A 19,824-nucleotide genomic window follows, 5' to 3' on the forward strand; every position below is an offset into this window, starting at 1 on the left:
GGTGTCTTACTACTTTTCAAATGATATGGGGTTTAAATGGTTTGCTGACAGCTTTTTGTTTAGTTTATATTTTACTGTGTCCACACTTTTGTCGATAATGGTACTTACAAACGCAGCAAGAGCCAGACTGCAGAAGAACAACATATTATAAGTGGGTTTTTTTTCTGCTTTGATTGGGGCTTTTTTTTAAATTGTGCTGTTACTAGCTTTAGTCAGTTATCTGAAAATTTCTATTACAATCCGCCTTTTATTATCAACAATAAAAACTCCTGTTTTATGGAAACCGGTGAGGACAGACATTCTCGGGTCTGTCCTTTCATTGAAACCGCTGAGAGGTGAAATTATCTAAATTACATGAGTCTGACACCACACCCAAACCGCAGGAGTAAAAGCCCACTGGTTTCCTATTTTCAAAAGAAACGTCACCTGCACCTTTACCTGACAGTTATTACTCGTCCTGCTCGTCCTACCAGCGAACTATCGACTGAGATGGGGATCAGCAAACTGTCAGTGGTCCTGTCAATTATCGGTAAAGTGTGTGTGCTTTTCTTAATGTTGACGTCTTGAATATTATTTTTATTGTTTTATTATTATTATTATTTGAGTTTGACGCGTTGACAGTGAATGGCAGGTCTGTTCAGGTATGGATTGAATTTAAGTCATCTCAAGGAACCCGGAGCGATGATCCCCTTTAAATAGACGAAAAGCTCTTTCAAAGTTAAACTTAGCATCTACTGGAACGGAATGTTGAATTAAAAAAATAACTAAATGCAGTTACTAATGGTTGTAGCCATGGGAACACTGTTTAACAGCGTCAGTGAGTGACTCCATACTGCAAGATTTCATTAAGGCTGATGTGAGCGTGTACCCATTTGCAGTCTGACTTTATCTGTATGTATTTTTAATTTGTAGTAGGCTACAAGTAGATTACTTGCACTTTAGCTGATGTAGTTTGATATAGAGGGTAGCTAATTTAGTTAAATAAAAATGCAAGTTTGTAAGCTGGTCACCTGTTATGTGCAAATCATGAGTTCTGTTGTTTTTACTTTGAAATTAATTTTAATACATCTGTTAAGTACCATGTACCAGTACAATATGCTGCTATCCTTCTGGGTTTGACTGATTCTGATGGTGTTATAGATGTTAATAGCAGATAGCAGTTGAAAATTGAACAGAGTAAGGTCTATTAGAAGATAATAAGGTGATACGATGTTAAGTTATGTAAAATAACTTTCCATACTGATGATTACTTTCACTATTAAGACTTTAAGTACAAAGTCCACATACTATTTCTACTGCATCTTATTTATCATCTTAGATATGTCTTGGTGTAAGATGCAGTTAATATGAATGATTTCTTTATTCATACTCAAAGCTTGAAAGCATAATCACCGCAATATAACATTAAAATCTAGCATTTAAATAGTTTTAGTGTTGATCTTCAGATTTCCTTTGCTGCTAATATTTTGGCATTCTTACCAAACTGACTTTTAAACTGGTATTTGGCACTTGAGTCAAAAGCTGAGTTAACTCCAATTATAGTGTCTCTAAAACCCTTTTTTGGCACGCCCCAAATCAGCCAAAAATGTTTAAAAATTCAATAAAATTCACGTGATTTCCATTCCACTCAATTTTGGTCAGTTAATATCAGTAAAAAGGGATCCAGTGTGTATATGAAATCGTGGTAACTTAAATAATACGATCAAAACTCTTTTATTTCATTTGATTTACCTCAGTTTTTTTCCCCCTGCATGGCTATGCATGCCACACATGCAGTGGCTTTATGTCCCACTGGTGGGGCCCACAGTTCAAAAACCACTGGACTAAAAGTAATTACAGAAACCATCCAAAGTTTTTCAGACAAATGATACTCTGTGGCATCTGTAGAGCCTAAGGGAGGCTGAATTATTTTATGACAATTATTTTCACCTCAATTAATGTCTTGAGGTAGGCTGGTTGCTAGGAATGTGCAATTAGAGTGAGTCACTGGCTAATGATGTAAATGATCTGATTAATAGTGATTAATTAGTAATACGGGAAAGCTACTTCATCACTTCCACTGTACTTTACACCAGTCAACCATGTCAGAAACACCCAACAACCACCCTGAGCTCTCTAACTGAAAACAGAGAAAAATACCTCTGCAGCCATAACAACAGACAGGAACAGAAACCCAAAAAGGGAGCGATTTTATGGCGAGTATTACCAGATTCATAACCAGTCCTAACTAGACACATCTTGCATTCTGTTTGATGTGTTTTTGCATCCTGTCTGCTGGAATGTGGGCGGCTGCTAGTGCTGTCCATTATAAAGTTGTGCAGGCTAGTACAGGTATTTGATCCAAGTAACACAAGCTATACCTTCTTGTTATCACCTAAAACTGACAGGCATTCTCACAGTTTCTTTTATCCCCCTGCATATTTACAGTTTCTGAATTTTTCTTTAATGCTGGTGCTATGTAAATAAACTCATTCATCCCTTTTCTTAACCGTCTTCCTAAATCAGGTTTCAGGGCTGGAGCCTTTGCCAGCTTTCACTGTGTGAGAGGCTGGGTACACCCTGCAGAGAATGCTAAGCAAAACCAACAAAAACATGAATCATTTTGGGTTGTTGTGGAGTAATTAAAGGAACAGTCGTCCCTACATATAATTTAAAAAAAAAAATAAAATCATAAAACATATTGCTGACTGACTGTACATATCTTCTCTGCAAGTAAAAATAACATTTGCAGCTGTGAAAGTCTGTGTTTGCATGCAAAACTATATCATTCCCTGACAAACTGGATTAGGTTAAATATATAAGAACCTGGGCAGCACATTTTTAAAATGTCCATTTTCAAATGACTTTTTTGATTGTTTTACCTTCTCAAGGCCTCGCAAACGCTTAAATAAAAACACCTGAAAGTTGTTACCCTGTACAGGGGGTGGCATGTTCACCTTGAAGGTGCACAAAAGGTTTTTGACCAGCTATTCTTAAGGTTGTTAGAAATTAGAAAATGCTATTGGTCAGCATTCTTTAGGAAAAAACTCTTACAAAAGGGCTTGCGTAGCTCATTGTTCATATCAGACTTATATCCAGTGTGAATAACGAGGATTTGTTTTTATCTGACAGGTGTCATGATGATCTGGCCGTATGTACTCACCGAGAGTGCATCACCCAGAGTGCCGTCTGCAGATGGTGCTTCTTTGCCTGCAGGTATTCAGCTCTACAGCTGCTGTGAAGACATTTTATCAGCCTTTTTATAGCATAGTAAATCAGAAGATTTCAAAATTAAAATGAAACACTGAGCACCTGGAGTTGAAACAAAGTGGGGGCTATGAGGATGAGGTGTTATACAATTAGTCAGCTATTATTTTTTTTTATTTTTAAATGTTTCCTTAAGTTACAATAAGGTGAATATATCTGCATCATTGACTGGTAGCACAATAAAACCACACAGATAAATGTTACTTTCTTTACACTTCATAGATAAAATGATTGATTAATGGCATTAACTGTCAATATTAACTGACAGATGCAGCCCCAAAATACTACTTATTTCATTTAATGTACAATTATTAATAGAAAGGATATAATGTTAGATATAATAACCTTCAGAAGCCCTTTACATTAAAAATAAGACAATGAAGTAAATTATTTAGATAAAACAAATGGAGGATATTTAAATCTAGTAAACAAATAAGCCACAGCTCAGGTAAAAAGTAACATCCACAGTACTTTTTACCTGAATGTACACCGATTCATGCAGGTCTTATTTTTAGGAAACGTTTCCAACGGCTTGTTGTTTGTTTCAGGCCAGGGAGAAAAGCAACAGCATGTGGTTAAGTGGTCGATGCAGAACTGTGAAAGCGCATATGACAACTACTGTTTGAACAACGGCCAGTGCATACTGCTCGTGGACATCAATGAACACCACTGCAAGTACGATCGTGTGTGTGTGTGTGTGTGTGTGTGTATGTGCAAGGGCCATGACAAATAATGGGAGGAATACCACTCAAACCAAAATTTACACACTAAAAAAAGATAGTACTCCATGAGATGTGTCAATCATTGCTATCAGTCAGCATATCAGTAGTTGGATGGATGATTGAATGTTCAGGATGCATACTGTCATGTGGTGTAAAACCTAAAAGAACCAGGCCAAATCCAAACAAACAAATAACATAGTGCTGGATAAATGGAGCGATAAGAAAGAGAGCCCAAGCGCTGAGACAGCCAGTTCTTAAATGCTCCAGGTAGACTGACCAGGTGCTCTCAGTTACACGGATTAACCCCACCTACCAGGAACCTGCACACACACAGGGACAAACAGAAAAAGCAGCAGGCCATGGCAGAGGGCTGTCACATGTGGCTATGTGGGTGGGTAAGTGAATCTGTGCTACTTTGTCATCATGAGTAGTTATGCATGACTCGTCTGTTTGTGTTGCAGGTGTGAGACAGGCTTCATTGGTTCCAGGTGTGAGAAACTGGAACTTGTTTTGGGGCCAGAAGGTGAAAAGCAAATAATTATCATCATTTTCTTCATGATTCTGCTGATTATTGGATTGGCTGGAGCTCTGTACCTTTTCTGCAGATGGTAAGGCTTTGATATTGTCAAATGTTGCAGGGAAGGACTCAAGCGCAGACCGAAATGAGATATGAATAACAAAACAAGCCGTTTATTAAGGCAAGAAACGAGGGTACAAAATAATAGGGAATCGATGAAAACTAAACAATGACCTAAACTGGGTGAACTAAAACGAAACATACAAAACTCTAAACATAACGAACTGACAGGGATACCTGGAGCGGAGACATAGGAACAACGGAGCAGTACAACGGACAACCTGACAAAGAATGACTGAGAACACACAGACTAAATGGACACAGGAGGATAATGAGGGAAGTGGCAACACATGGGAACCCAGCTGACACATGAACATAATTACGTCACAGGGGGAGAGTAACTGAACATGATGAACACAGACACACCAGACCTCTTCACAATAAAACAGGAAACACAGTGAGATATAGACATGACAACCTGAACTGACAACATAAGCCACAGACATGAAATACATGAAAAGCAGGGGAGACTTAACATAGTGGGAACACGAGGGGTAAAATTAACTGGAAACAACTTGGCATGATAACGATGAACTTAGGAAACCTGAAGGCTACATAAACTAAACACAAAACGCTGGGTCAGCAGACCCAGGATCATGACAGATATGTGAATGTATGTGACTATACGTGTGGTTACTTAGTAGGCCTCAAACTAAAGCAATGAGATTTCTTACAAAAACTGAACGCTGAGAACAAAGAGGAGCCCAGAGCAGAAAAGAAACAGACTTTTGGCTCATGTGGATTATTTTAACATAAGCTGACCTCATTTGAAGCCATGTTGAATATGAGTTTTGACTGTTGCAGCAGTACATATGAAAAAGAAAATAATAACATTTTGTCTCCATGGAATATGTCAAAAGTAGGCTGCACATTAAGCTGCTAAAAGTCTACCACTAAAACTCTGAGGGTATTCGTGACACTACAGCTAAACCTACAGATCTACATTTTACTTTAAATATTGAAGTTCATGAAATAAAATCTTGCCCTCAGCATCCTGCTCCATGCACACGCACCAAACCACAAAGAACGGCTATGACCGAAATCCCATTTCAAGCTCCTCAACCTTCATTGTTGGTTATATTAAAGCATGAAATGGTGAAATGCTACATCACCGAGACAGGATTTGTGTATTTTGAAATAAAATCAATATGTGTTATTTTTGTAGGTATGAGAAGAATAATTTTCGACGTCAGCTGAAGCTGCAGGGTTACAAAGGAGACGAGATGGCTTAGAGCATTTCACGCTCTCTTGCAACATCCACTGCTGGAAAAGACAAATCAAGATTTCTCCCAGTTTTCTAAATGAAAATTTCAACATATCAAGAACATCCTGGCAGTTCAGTGGCTAGCTTAGTAAATTATTCCTGCCTCCTTTACACTGTACGTCACGTGGCTTTATCAAGCAGGCAGATCACCACAAAGAGGTTATAATGGTCAGCTTTGTGTGCGGTGGGATTGTTTTCCAGCTGCACTGGTTCTAAAGTTGCGGCACCTGTTACACTCAGTTTGAAAAGATGAATAGTTAGGCACACAAAAACAGTTTCTGTGGCTGACTCCGCCCACACGATACTGAAAAATTAATGGAAAATAAACAATTGTGAAGCGGTAACTATAGTAACTTGTAATGCAACAAAAAAAAAAAAAATGTTGCTCCGAATTTGCTGATAACTAGCAGAATTGATCATAATCAATTATCAATAATAATGTAGTTTCCTCACTTTGGGATTTCTGTTTTTTGCTAGAATGCAAGTCTAATTTTAGAATATGAAAGGCTTTTCTGTGGTTCAGTGAGGCTGCGTTATCTTTTGAATCAACCCACTCTCAGATCCTAAAATAGAACTGGTTAAAGATGTTTTGTTTGTCTTCCAGTCCTGTCTACTCTGACTTAACATCCTAAAAAACAGATTAGGACTGTTTACACTGTGGTTTGAACTTTGCCTTTAATTTATGCTTGTGCCTAGCTTTGAGCTTTTATTAGATATCATTTTTTTGTCTTGCACAAAATCAAAATGGCCACTATTACTATTATGATGATGTCACTTTAAATTGGCCAATGAGTGTAAAGTTTTGAGCTTTAACGCTTGAAACTTTGTGTAGTGTGGAGGTTTCCTCATTCTTATAAGTTCAGTTGGCAATGTTTATATACTCTACAACCTCTGTCTGTGTTTGAAGCTACAAAGTATTTATTTTTTTTACTTTTACTTGTTTTTTTTTTATTCTTGTATCTTTCAATGTCTTCACTCATTCTTCAGGTGATAAGGCTGCAGCGGTGAGGCTTCAAATTCTTCTCAAGCCTTCCTGCAGTCTTCACATTTTTCTTACATGTCATCAATATCTCTCTTTAATATATATATATTGATATGTATTGTTTTTTAAAATTTATTTAACTTTTTTTTCCCAATTTTTTTGTCCTTTACATTTTATACACATGTAAGAATACTTCTTGCTGTACAGTTTGCAAAATAATCTTTCTTGGGCAGTGTTATCTGGACTTGTACCAGGGGAAACATTGCTGTGCTGATGGTGATGCTGGCTTTTGCACTGCTGCTTCCTTCTGCGGGTTTGCCACAGAAATGCTTTGCAAATGGAAACCAGGTGGTAAGAGCCTTGGTTCTTCTGATAAAACTCTGAGAACGCCATCTCCAAAAAGCTTTCCTTTGAATTGTTCTTCATTTGAGTCTAATAAAAGACTGACAAATGACTACAAGTTACGTGTACTGTGTGCATCCAAACCATCCCTATTAAACCCAAATAAATATGCATGTCTGTGGTCATCATCTGACCTACCGAGTGCAGTGTCAGATGTCAAGTTAATCAGTAGCTTCATTTTACACTCAACCAGAGCCAATGATCCATTTTAACACCTCGCCTGGATCCGCTTTACATGTTCTGTATACCAATGAACAGCGACGATGACACGTAAACATTAACTCACCTGCAGCTGCTGCTCTGTTAAGACATACTTAAAAACACATTAGCATGCGCTTACACACGCGATGACCCACAAACACACCCACTCTGTGGTGGCCATTTTGTTCTAAACATAAAACCCGTGGATAAAGATATTCGAAATTCAGGAACTGCTGCTCTAATCCCTGCACTGTGCTATTACTTATTATTGCATAAGTAATAGTAGGCTACTCATGCAGTGAGTAATACAGTGGGGGAAGCCCCACTAAGCTGCATCTTCGTGTGTTCTTTAACAAACAAGTCTCATGTCTATCACGTATGCGTTTGTTTTGCTTCTCAAGTCAGGTTTGTGTTTTAGTTTCTGTTATATTTGTATTATTCGCTGTCATTTATTCTCAAAGAGTCGCTTTCTAGATGGAAATACAGACTATTAAGGCTCCAGATTGAAAGTCCACATACATCATTTAAGGGCACTCAGCGGAGAGACATAATTAAGGTGAAATTGATAGTTTTCAGGAAGATGCTGGAGTTGCTTTTCTGCCATTAATACTAGTTGGTAAAGTTGCAAGAATTCATCTTCAAGGCAATAAATTTAAGAAGCCGATCTAAATAAACTGAGAACTGAATCAGCTACAAAAGGCACCATGTAGACAACAGTGTACATATACATTAAAAAACTTTAAGCTAATACTTCACATGGGAAATTATGCTTTTAACGGAAAAGTAGAGATTCAATATCGGCAGCTAGTAACATTGTAACAGTGTTGTGAAGATGCACAAAGACATCTAATTGTATTTTTGTGTTCAAGTTTTCATCCTGCGTGCCTTTAGCTTGACAGCAGTGTGTTTACTGTGGGTGGCTGTTATGAGGTGCTTCTCTCCTGGCTTGTGTCAGACTTTCCACACATCCATATCTCATATCCTCAATGTCATTACACATATCCAAACAATTCCATTGCATGTTTATCCTCAACAAAACGTGCCAGGAGCTCCAAGTCATTGTTACGGAATGAGATGGAGTAGTTCCCTGCATTCCTAGCAGGTTTGTGTTTGATTCCACTAGTGTATGACTGATGGGACAACCTGTATCTGCAGACACAACAACATAAACAACACACCCTTGTGTGCAGCTTCCCCACCCAAGCCTTAAGGTCTCCTCTTAGTTACAGTGTACAGAAATAGTAACACTGAGTATAATTTGATAAAACACACACATAATAATTCAGACAGAACCACAACCCGCCGAACAAAACGAAACAACAATAAAACAGAGAACGCTCATTGTCATAGGCAAATAAATAAAAACAGGTAACAAGTAATACACACTTAAAAAGATTATATTAAAAAAGTATCTTATATCTCAGAAAATAAGACACATTCAGAGGTGTATTTTCTAGAAGCCAGCCACAATTCCCATTTCATGACCCATTTGCCCATATATGTTTATGAAACCACTTACCGAAACAAACACTCATAGATACTCTTTTTATGACCCCTTATTGCTCTCACTGTAATGTAGCATTTTTTTATGTTATTTTTTATCTTTGTACCTTGACTAAAGTGTAGCTATGACTCGATTACAGAAAAAGGTGTGTATAGTTGCTGTCAATTAAGAACCCAGTAACTTTACTTTTGTGGTTTGCTTATGATTTTGTCTATCTAAGATTAGTCAACACTTTGGCCATTCAATAAATGACACATGATGGCCTAGAAAGTTGTTTTCAAGTTAATGTTGAAAAGCTTTATAATATCCTGGTATGTGTCTCTATCACTACAGAAGGTATAACTAAGGCCATATAAAGGCAGCCCTGCGGAAGTAATAAAAGTTACCAAACAGGTGATAAAAAGCCAAGAGCTTGGTGACCCAGTGTCGCCCACAATTATTATTCCCACCAGAACGTGAGGTGCAAAATGTATTGCCTGGGGCAGATGAATTAGTAGACACACATGAATAAGCCACACACACACAAGCACAATGCGTTTTTTACTCTCTCTCCTGTGCTCTCTCTTTGCTCTCTCTTTGCCTCATGCACACACACTCACAAGTGCACACACACACCCATCTTTTTCCTTCAAGTTGAGAAGCAGGCGTTGGTCTATAAAAGCTGCACCCAGTGGAGGTGAAGAAAGCAAAGCACACTCTTGATCAGCGGGGGACAAAGACACACTTCGACACCTACTTACACACACGTTAGTGCAGGACTATCATACACAAAACACTTGCTTCCTGGGATATGAACCCTCTCATCCTCACCTGTTTCCTGTGCTTCGGTAAGTCTGAACTTGTACTTAAAAGTGTCTGTGTGTTTGTGTGTGCGGAGATAGTTTAAATGACTGAAATGAAAAGAGAAATGCAAGTGGCATGACAGAAAGGCATGGGTCAGGGGAGAAAACTTGTATCCACAGGCGAGGACTTGTCAGAGAGGAGAGAGGTATTTGAGTTTTTTTTTGTTTTTTTTTGTCAGAGACGCTTCTAGAGACCAAACTATTACCAGACATTGTGCAGGAGACACACCAGACACACAGAAAGGTCATCATATTTTGAATACTTCATTATCCTTTCACTGAATCCTATTCATCACTGGTGCAATACAGTCCTCAATGTGGACTGGTTGTACTGGTTTAAGATTGTTCCCAGCAGAGGAAGGTGAAATAATGAGTCAGAGGTAAAGCTATATGAGCACAATTTCTAAAGAAAGTAACTCACACAAAGTTCATGGTAAGAAAAAAAAAGGAAAGAATGAAAAAAAATGACTGCCAAGACTGATTTCTAAAATAGTTTATCAGCAGATCGGCAACTATTCACGTCTTTTTTCTATTTATAGCTCTGAAAGAGTGTTTTTCACAATCCAAGATGTTGATCTGGATCAAAAGAAGTAAACTTTGATTTAATTGTGTATTTCTATGTAGATTTAATGTCTTATTCATTTTTGTTGGCTTTTTTTTGTAGTCTGCAGTGCTCTAAGTGCTCAGGGATCTACAACCACACAGTCAGGTGACCAAGTTGGAGTGACTGTCGACCTGGCCTCAGGGGAAGGCCTCCAGAATTTGCACAGCGATGATGATGAGTTGGAAGAGGACGGGATTTCAGGAGGAGATGATGAAAATGTCAGCTTCCTTGGTACAAGGGAATCTTTTATCTGAGTATATAACTGTGTGATTTGTATATGTTTCTTTTAAGAAAGATGAGTATATAAAATTGTATGAAAGTGAAGTTCTCTTGACTTTAACAGCTTCAATTGATTAAAAAAAATGTTTTCAGCCTTTAAGTCTAGGGAGTTAAAATGGCACCCTAAACAACTGCGGATGCTTCCTTTCCTCCTACAGACTTGCATCCCACCAGAGATGAGAAGAAGAAAAGGAAGGTCAAAGGCAAGAGGAGGAACAAACACAAGGGCAAAAGCACAACTCCTTTCAACCCCGAGCACATGGTCTTCACTAGTGGACACACATCCACTCTCAGGACCAATGAGGATCCCTGCAACACCTCCCACCTGGGCTACTGCATTCATGGATACTGCAAGCACATAGACGGCCTGCATGAACCAGTTTGTATGTAAGTACAGTCCTGGCCCCATTGTATTTTTGCATGAGAAAATATGAGCTCTATGGTTGATACAAGCATGTGGCCTTCACTGAATCAGAACTAAATCATGTTTGGGATCATTTGCAATCATCAAAATGAATGATGTAGACACAAAACCCCCAAAACAATTATACTGTTAAAACCACTGCCTCACCTGAATGTGACTAATAGGCAGGTTCAGACAGATTCAAGTTATTGGAACAACTTGAAAAAATCATTCAAACACTCATCAATATCTGATATAAAAGCCTCTTCATTGAGTCATCACACTGATTTCTTAACTCTTTTTTTCTGCAGATGTATGAAGGGTTATGATGGAGAGCGCTGTGGGATCCAGACTCTGGGGACAGTGAAAAATGAGCCCACCGAGACCAACAATGCTGAGCTGGTGCAGACGGTCTTAGTGGTCATCGCCGTGGTTCTTTCAGTCATCAGTTGTACCGCCATACTGCTTATGACCTGTGCTTAGTGAGTTTGAAACTGTCACACAGCCAAACACACAAAAAGAAACACAACAAGACACACTATTTGGTGGTAAGGCTGTAGCAACCAAAGCATTCGTTTCTGGCTGAAGGATTTTAAAGTAAATGGATAAAATTCCAAACATGAAAAAATTAGTGGTAACATAATACATATATCTGAATATGCCAGTTGTTACATATGTTATATATAACAACATTTTAAAAGAAAAGAAAAGCCTCTAATTTGGCCTTAATTAATGATGCCAAAATTTAAAATTTAGCCCTCATTTAACTTTTGTCTTTTCCTAGATATAGATAGGTCTGGGTTAACCGAGTATTGTATTGTATTAGTATGAGTAACCCATCTTCAATTCACTGATGAACTCTTAATAGTAAACTTAAATCTTTCTTTTGTTCCCAGTTGTAAAAGCAGTCAAAATACAACTTTACAACTTGAAAGAAAATCCTCATAGTGGGATTTTTTTTTACAGCAATAAACCCGCCATTGTTCACTGAGGAGAATGAGGCGCAGAAAAAACAAAATGTAATGTCCCCACAAACTCATCACTATCAGACCCCAATATACCTGCTATCAGTGTGACCAGCTTCACCAAAGCTGGAACAACATTAAGACAAAGCCTGATTGTGGTGATTTTGTGAAAAAGTAATCTTCTTCTTTTTTACATTTAAAGTATTGTAGAGAATATTATCCAATAAACCATCCACACCCCATGAATCCCAACAGAACAAAGGTTACGCTTCCAAGATCCAGGCCAGAAACACTTCCTGGCATATGACCACACTGACACATCAAAAAGTACATTAACACACCCGAACACACCCAGACTTTAGAGTTATTGCTCACCACTTTGCCAATATCAACTCAAATGACTTCTACAGCTCTAATGGTCATTCCTGTTCCTACAGCACCATCAACGGCGTCACCTCACTGTTGTTTTATCAGAAAGACTGTAAGGTCTTTTGTATTACTCGTACTTTTTTTGAATCTTGAATTCCTATGACAAGCAATTTATTACATAATCACAGTTTCTTATCAATATGTAATGAAATCAAAGGTATTATTTGAATTGTGGACAGAGTCAATAGTCCATGATGGTGCAAATAAAACAAGCAGACATGCAATTAAAGCTTTACAGCCACGGTTAGTTATAACTACTCAGTTGGAGAAAACGAGAGAAAGTAGGACTTATTTCTGTGAGTCTGAAACTTAAATAGTCATATGCTTTTTATGTGCACAGCCAATAGAAATGACAGTGAAAATGTCACCATAAAATGTATTTATCTCTATCAGACCATTACCATGTAGCTGGCACTGCAGTCCTGGTTTTCAAAATAGCTGATTCTTTCACTTATCTGAGCTGTTTGGGCTTTTGATACTAATGTTAATGTCTTGTGTAGTTACAGGTCACATAAAAACTTCCTGGCTTCCTACCTTGGAACCGTGTCAGAGCAGGAGAAGCTTCAGAAACACCCTGGTGACGTTGTCGTTTGAGGGCGTTAAGTTACAATGAGGTAGGTGCTCCTGAGGTTTTGACCTCCTTATGTGCAAACCAACACGTACTCACTGTACTTATTTTTTATACAACTCAGTGTTTATTGCACAATATAAAGCATCAAATTATCAGAAAAAGCAGTGCTACTTCCAAGTACTGCACTGTGTTCAGACCAGCAAGATCATGGAAACGTTTTATTTCAGACGGAGTTTGTAAACATATCGTTTAGTCATCACCTTACATGAGTGTTTTGAGTCACCCAACCCTGACCTCGAATAACCCATAAAAAATAAGAATAAAGATATAAAACAATACATACCATGAAAATGACAACTACGACCTTTACCAAGCTGGATAATGTGTCAGTGCTGTTGCAGTAATGCCATCAGTGCAGCAACATTGATATAATCTTCTCGTATTTCTGGCGCTGTATGGTTTCGTGATGTATTTTTCACCTATGGTCTTGCTTAACTCCTTAGAGGAGTGTGTCTAGCCACTGATCACATGAGTCTAAGCCAAACAGGAAGGAGTGGGCTCACTGAATGACAGGAGCGCACGTACGACTGTTGTTGTTGTTGAATACATGCATCATGCAGATCAAGAGAGATCCCTACTAGAGGTATTAGTCGGGATTAGTGAGGGGTGTCTCCACTTGTTCCATCAATGAAGTGAATAGCAGCGTAAAGAGAAACCACACGTTCATTTGTACACATTCATCTTTGTGTCCTGAACAATAAGAGTATTGACATACTGACTTTGCACGTGATGACCTATAAAGAGATAATTACTCATTAAATCTTACTGAGCAGCACATGCAAACATGCATGATGACTTTACATGTTTGGAAACAAAACACTTTAGTTTCAAGATATACACAGTGTGGACATGCCGTATTCTCTTCATAAGCTTTTTATTGTGGCAATTTAGGAATTGCTGAAATACGGGATTTCTGTTACACTGCCACAATGAAGCATGAATGAATGATGACAAAAATGAGTGACTAGAATGAGGGAAAGTAATTAAAAGGGACAGTAATCTGTCCAGATTATTTAACCCTGTTTATTTGCGGTTAAAAAAATATTTTTATTACTCTTTATTTGTCTTTAAAACCCCAAATGACATAAAAATCTACAGAAATTAAAATAAAACATATCTGCACCGTTATATTACTCAGTCATAGCAAAATCACCACAAAGTGCAATATCAGAATTGTAGAGTTTTGCTTTACATAGCTAAAAAAGGATTGTATGTAAGTTTCAAAATGAAACTATTGCATAGATTTCTACTAAAACATTAATTTATGTATTTTTTGACCTTGCATTTTTGTCTTTCCACAGCAATGCTAAACAGTTCAAAGAACTTGGCTCTGACCACCCGAGAGACGAGTGAATAGATGGCTTCAATAGATGCTGTGTAAAAACACTGTCCAGAATTTATTAGAATGTAATTTATTTAGTATGATTATTTATTGTTAACAACTATATACGTATCTGTATGTTGGACTACTATTATAATATCTTTTATCTGTGAATGCTGAGGATGCAGCCTTTTGATGTTCTCTAGTTTTGGTTTTATTTATTGTACTGCTTTTGTTATAGGTCAGAAAACACTCTTCATTTCACTCTGGAAAAGGGATGGAATATGATCACCAATAAAATGTCTCAGTGTTATGTGAAAATGATATTTGTTCGCTCATTTCTGCCTTAGATTTATATTTACATTCCTACCTCTGCAAGCATCCAGAGTCTCAGCAGCTTGTTTACATGAACAAGGGAGTCTTGTGGACAAAGTAGATAAGAATAAGCATGAAAGTACTTTTCCAAAAACTGACATCATCAAGGTAATCAGACACACATGAGGGCAATACAAAAGTAGGAGAGACTGGAGAGTTGCCTTTGGTATGTGTTTGTGCTACAAGCTCAGATTTACCATTTCAGTGGTAAATCTTGTAAGACCAACATATTTTTAATATATAAAACGAAACATATCAAATATAACCTTATTTCACTACACCTACAAGCATATGAAGCATTTCCTTTGCAAAATTTACAACTGTGAGAGAACTTTTGAATGAATGTTGAACGTGCTCGTGCACTGTCTAACTGATAAAAAGAAACAGGGGTGCGTCTAGTCTGAGCTATTTTTAGAGTGCTTGGGTAATTTAAAAGTCTCTCACAACACAAATGTAGGGAAAAAAAAACAAAAAAAAAAAAAACATAATTATATGGTTCAGGACAAAGAAGACTAAAGCACATTGCGTAAAGAAAGACCAACTGTTTCACAGGCAGATTTGGCTGCAGTCACAATGCATTCATGTCAAAAGGACAAATGTTACACAAACTTATCTGGATAAGCAGAAAGTCGCTGGAGTTCATGCTTTATACTCAGCTTTAAAAAAAAAGAGAGAGTGTTAGTAATGATGACATTTTCAATTCAATCTCATCACTATAGTGACACCAGGTTACAGTGGTTACATATCATTTTTCCAGAAGCAAGCGAGTCTGATCACTCGCTCACTCGCCATCTAAATTAGACAATGAAATCTCAGGCAAAGGTTCAATGTCGTGAGAGTTTTTATTTAAACCTGAACCAAACAAAAAAAGTTACAAATTAAAGTAAGACGAAGTACAAAAGAGAAAAATATTAGACACATTAGTATGTGACAAGTTGCTGTGAGAGTGTGTTGAGTTTGAACGTATGAATCTTGCGTCACTTGATTTGTTAGACAAAAACTATTTGTGGCATTGCTTTTTGAGATCACAATATCTGCAGCCCCATTAGGTTTTCCCCTATCTTAAAACATAGACTTCGTTTAGATTAAAACTACATACCTGTAAAGTTTTAGAACTAGATTTTGTAGTTTTACAGGCCTCCACCTGTAAAACTACTCCTGTCTTGGCATTGTCTCATTGTTGCCCCTCTAGCTCACCTGTTGTTAACTGATCACATCAATATCCCAGAAGTTTGAATGACTTAATACTATACTTTGATCAAAAAGCGCTATTTTTTTAAGCTGCATATAACTTATTTATGCACCAGATAATAAACCTTGATGAAGGGAGTCATAAAAATATCACAACTTAAACTGAATGAGGAACTGGTGTGTACAGAGGCCAGTGTCCTATTGGCTGACCTACTCTGGTAATCCTTGTTGGTCAGACCACATCCATCTTTGGAACTTTGCCATTTGAGCTCAATTTTCCATCTGCAAAATTCTTACTGCGCTTGTGTGAAATTAATGATCAGTAAGCAAATATCATATAGACCAGTGGTTCCCAAACTTTGTTTTACAAGAAAAATCTTTGCGCCCCACCACCACCACCTAACACCCCCCACACAAACACAAACACATCCTCCAACCACAGACACCCATATTTTGTTTTAAAACTCCATTGCGGTTAATTTCACACCTCAAACATTCAGTAAACACAAATAAAAGTAAACTGCAATAAATTACAGGTAGTAATAAAATACACGACTAACTCTTTTACACTATGTCCACACCTACACAGGTATTTTTGAAGATATGCTTCACCATATTTTCTAGTCTTTGGCTTGGAAGGAAGTTGGTTTGGAAACATATTTGGCGATGCTTCATCTCCTGCTTTGCGTTTGTGTGGGAGCCCCGTCAAAACCTGTCCATTATGCTAGCAGTGTCCAAGCGTTCTTTTTTTTTTTCTTTTTTCTCATACCGCGCCCCCACTGCAATGGCTCTGCGCCCCCCTTGGGGGTGGGCCCCACACTTTGGGAACCTCTGATATAGACTATAATATAGACAGTGAGTTTAGTATGTCTGACGTTTGCATTCTAATGTGTTGCTTTCTCATTATAATTCGTTTTACAGATGGAAACTGTCAAGGAATCAGAGGAAGGAAAAAACAGAAAGTCCATGTGGCGGGGTGTCAGTTGCAAACACACAAGAACATGCGATTATAACAAAGTTAGTTTACATTTTGTGTTAGAACATTTTTTCTTTGTCAAAATTTGTAGCTTTTTTATGCCATATTATAGACGGACTTTAAATAACTTTTTACTGTTACTTAATTCTGGTACTTGTCAGCAGCTTCAGTGTTACATTGTGTTACACTTATGTACAGGTGGCAAAAGTACAGGTATTCTGTACCTAAGTAGAACTACAGATTTGTGTTAAAATACTCTGGTAAAAGATAAAATACTGATTCAACTTATTTACTCATGTAAGAGTGAAAAAGTAAAGCCTCTGAAAATGTACTTAAAGCAAGAAAGTGAAACGTAGCTTTTTTGAGGATGTTTCTATCAGCTATTTTTGGCAAAGTGAACTGAAAAACATGCTATATTAAAATAATAACATCATATAAATAATTTTGAAGTTATGTTTGAGTAATTTTTAATTCTAGTTTATTTACCCTGTTATGTAGAACATGAGTTGATACAAATACAGAGAATCAAGAACACCAAAGCCACTGTGCACCACTACATTACTGGTAAATTTACCAAAATATGGAAAAATAACCTGTTTATACTGCACTAAATTTCATGCAACCTTTATATAACGCAAAGTTAGTACGCTTCAGTTTGTTTTGCAATATGTTTCACGATCTGAAAAATCAAACCTTCACATCACGTACAGATCCAATGTCTGATTTAAGAAAAAAATCAAACAAAGCAACAGAACATCCTTTACATCTTTGTAGGAGGGCACAGGTTTTAAAACGGACTTTAGTCATCTTATCTTTGGGCCATTGCGTCAAAGCACATTTGTTTGCACTTTAACTCAGAGATAAAGATGCTGAATCACCTCCTGAGATATACGAGCTTCCAGTTTCAGTTATAAAACAAGGCTTCACTCTATGCCTGCAGTGTTGCGTCACAAGTGAGAAAAGGCAAGGCAAGGCTCCTCCAACTTGGACATGTACCCAACTCTAGGTAAACATTTACTCTGATTTTATGTGTGTGGATGTGTGTGTATGAGACAGAGAGAGACAGTGATAGGGAGGGCTATTTAAAGGGGCAGGGATAGCTCAGTAGGTAAAGTGGTCGCCCCATGATCGGAAGGTCGGCGGTTCGAATCCACTTAACGGCTACCCTGAGGTACCCCTGAGCAAGGTACCGTCCCTACACACTGCTCCCCGGGCGCCTGCTTAGTGGGCTGCCCACTGCTTCACTGAGTGAATGGGTCAAATGCAGAGAAAAACAAGTAATTTCCCCATGGGGATCAATAAAGTATCCATTATTATTATAAACATGACAAAGACTTGCGTAAACACTGACAAGATAAGTTTGTATGGGTGTGGCAAACTTTGATAGTTTCACCCACATCGAGGTGGGCCTGTGAGCTTTTGTGGGTGCCCATGGAAACAGAGTAAACACAAAAGCAGGTGTCTGGTCAGTTTAATTCACTAAGAGCTCAAATAAAAGACATGATGGAATTTGATAGGTGTGGTATGTTTTCCCCCTTCACCTGTAAAGAAACAGGACTGATGCCAAGGTAAGTAGATTTTATCTCTTGTTTTTAATTTCTTACACAGACTTGCGTTTCAGGTAACGTTTTAGTCAACTGAAAAAAACAAAAAACCAAACGGATCAAATGAAATAATAATGACTGTGTTTTAACACAATACAGAGATTATATTTTGAACCTTAGTTTTGTGAATGTGTCCACATTCTTTAGCACACCCAGCACAAATAAAAATTGTTGAATGTGTACTGATAAGATATTGTAAACTAACTTAAGCCTAATAAACTAGATAACATGAAATAAAGTAAATAAAAATAATAATTAAAAAATGTGGCCATAGTACTAATCCTTTCCTCTTGGAAAGATTATGCTTAAAATTTGCAGGTAGTTTTAAAATCTATCTATAAGTAATTCCCTGCAAATTTTATGATGCTGCCAAGGGTGTAGATTTGGTTTTGGCATTGGTGGGGACGGATGATTCAACCGCCGAACCCTGCCCTGTTTCTTTTTTTTTTCCTTTTTGTCTTTGCTTCTTGATAAAAAAAAGGAGAAATTTACTTGCCTACATATGCTATTCTACATGCTTTTAAACCATTTAAAATTACAATTCATAGTTTTAAATGTGAATTATATAATGTTAAATTACTATTAAACAAATGACTGACTAAAGTATTTTAGGCTTTAGTTTACTTCAGCCATATTCCATATAAATCAGGTTTCATACAAAAATAAAAATAGCTTCAAATACAGTTATGACAATAAAAGAATATGACTTTAAGGACTTAACAACATTTAGTAATAATTACATAATGTTTTTAATACTTTCTTATATCCAGGTTCTTCCTTTTTGCTGCCATCCTCCTCTCCTCCTTGCAGGTCCTTGCAGCGCAGGCTTGCAAGGTTTGAACTAAGTTGGCTAAGTGCACACATCAAATGTTTTCTTCTGTGTACATCACTGTGTTGGCAATGTTACTGTTGACAAACATGTCCAGGCCTAGCCTTGGATGACAAAGGAAATTAGAAGTGACACAACTTTCAGACCTGGCAACCAAACCTTTTATAGCACAACTAGAGCCACCCCAAAAATAGCCATCAGAAAGGTATAGTGATCTTTAAAAAGAAGATCAAGGGGCTTTACTTGCCTTGGCAAATATTCAGTTTTATTTCTATAGCACTAAATCACAACAGTAGTTGCCTCAAGGTGCTTTACCTGTTGATGTAAAGACCCTACAGTAATAAAAAGAAAACTTCAACAATCAAAAAAACCTCTTTGAGAAGGCACTTGGCAACAGTGAGAAGGAAAAACTCCCTT

General features: G+C 37.5%; 2 protein-coding genes across 3 annotated transcripts; both read left to right on the forward strand.

Annotated features, from left to right (window-relative positions):
* The first annotated feature begins 380 nt into the window (after positions 1 to 380).
* On the forward strand, positions 381 to 7,384 carry LOC146657769 (proepiregulin-like). The gene is made up of 5 exons (XM_085426095.1): positions 381 to 529; positions 3,112 to 3,195; positions 3,795 to 3,921; positions 4,430 to 4,576; positions 5,771 to 7,384. The coding sequence occupies exons 1-5, from the start codon at positions 490 to 492 to the stop codon at positions 5,835 to 5,837; spliced, it is 465 nt and encodes a 154-aa protein (XP_085282221.1). The 5' UTR covers positions 381 to 489; the 3' UTR covers positions 5,838 to 7,384.
* A 142-nt stretch (positions 7,385 to 7,526) lies between these two features.
* Positions 7,527 to 14,736, forward strand: areg (amphiregulin). Of its 2 annotated transcripts, XM_085426093.1 has the most exons (6): positions 7,527 to 9,785; positions 10,465 to 10,635; positions 10,842 to 11,070; positions 11,398 to 11,568; positions 12,981 to 13,094; positions 14,413 to 14,736. In XM_085426093.1, exons 1-5 carry the CDS (start codon positions 9,749 to 9,751, stop codon positions 13,072 to 13,074), a joined length of 702 nt encoding a protein of 233 aa, XP_085282219.1. In that variant the 5' UTR covers positions 7,527 to 9,748; the 3' UTR covers positions 13,075 to 13,094; positions 14,413 to 14,736. The 2 variants fall into 2 exon arrangements, with proteins under 2 accessions (XP_085282219.1, XP_085282220.1); XM_085426094.1 differs by lacking the exon at positions 14,413 to 14,736 and having other exon boundaries at positions 12,987 to 13,057.
* The last annotated feature ends 5,088 nt before the right edge of the window (positions 14,737 to 19,824 follow it).

This window comes from Rhamphochromis longiceps, linkage group LG12 (genome assembly GCF_057381845.1).
Source record: "Rhamphochromis longiceps isolate RC_006_pf linkage group LG12, R_longiceps_female_GT1.1, whole genome shotgun sequence".
Classification (NCBI taxonomy): domain Eukaryota; kingdom Metazoa; phylum Chordata; class Actinopteri; order Cichliformes; family Cichlidae; genus Rhamphochromis; species Rhamphochromis longiceps.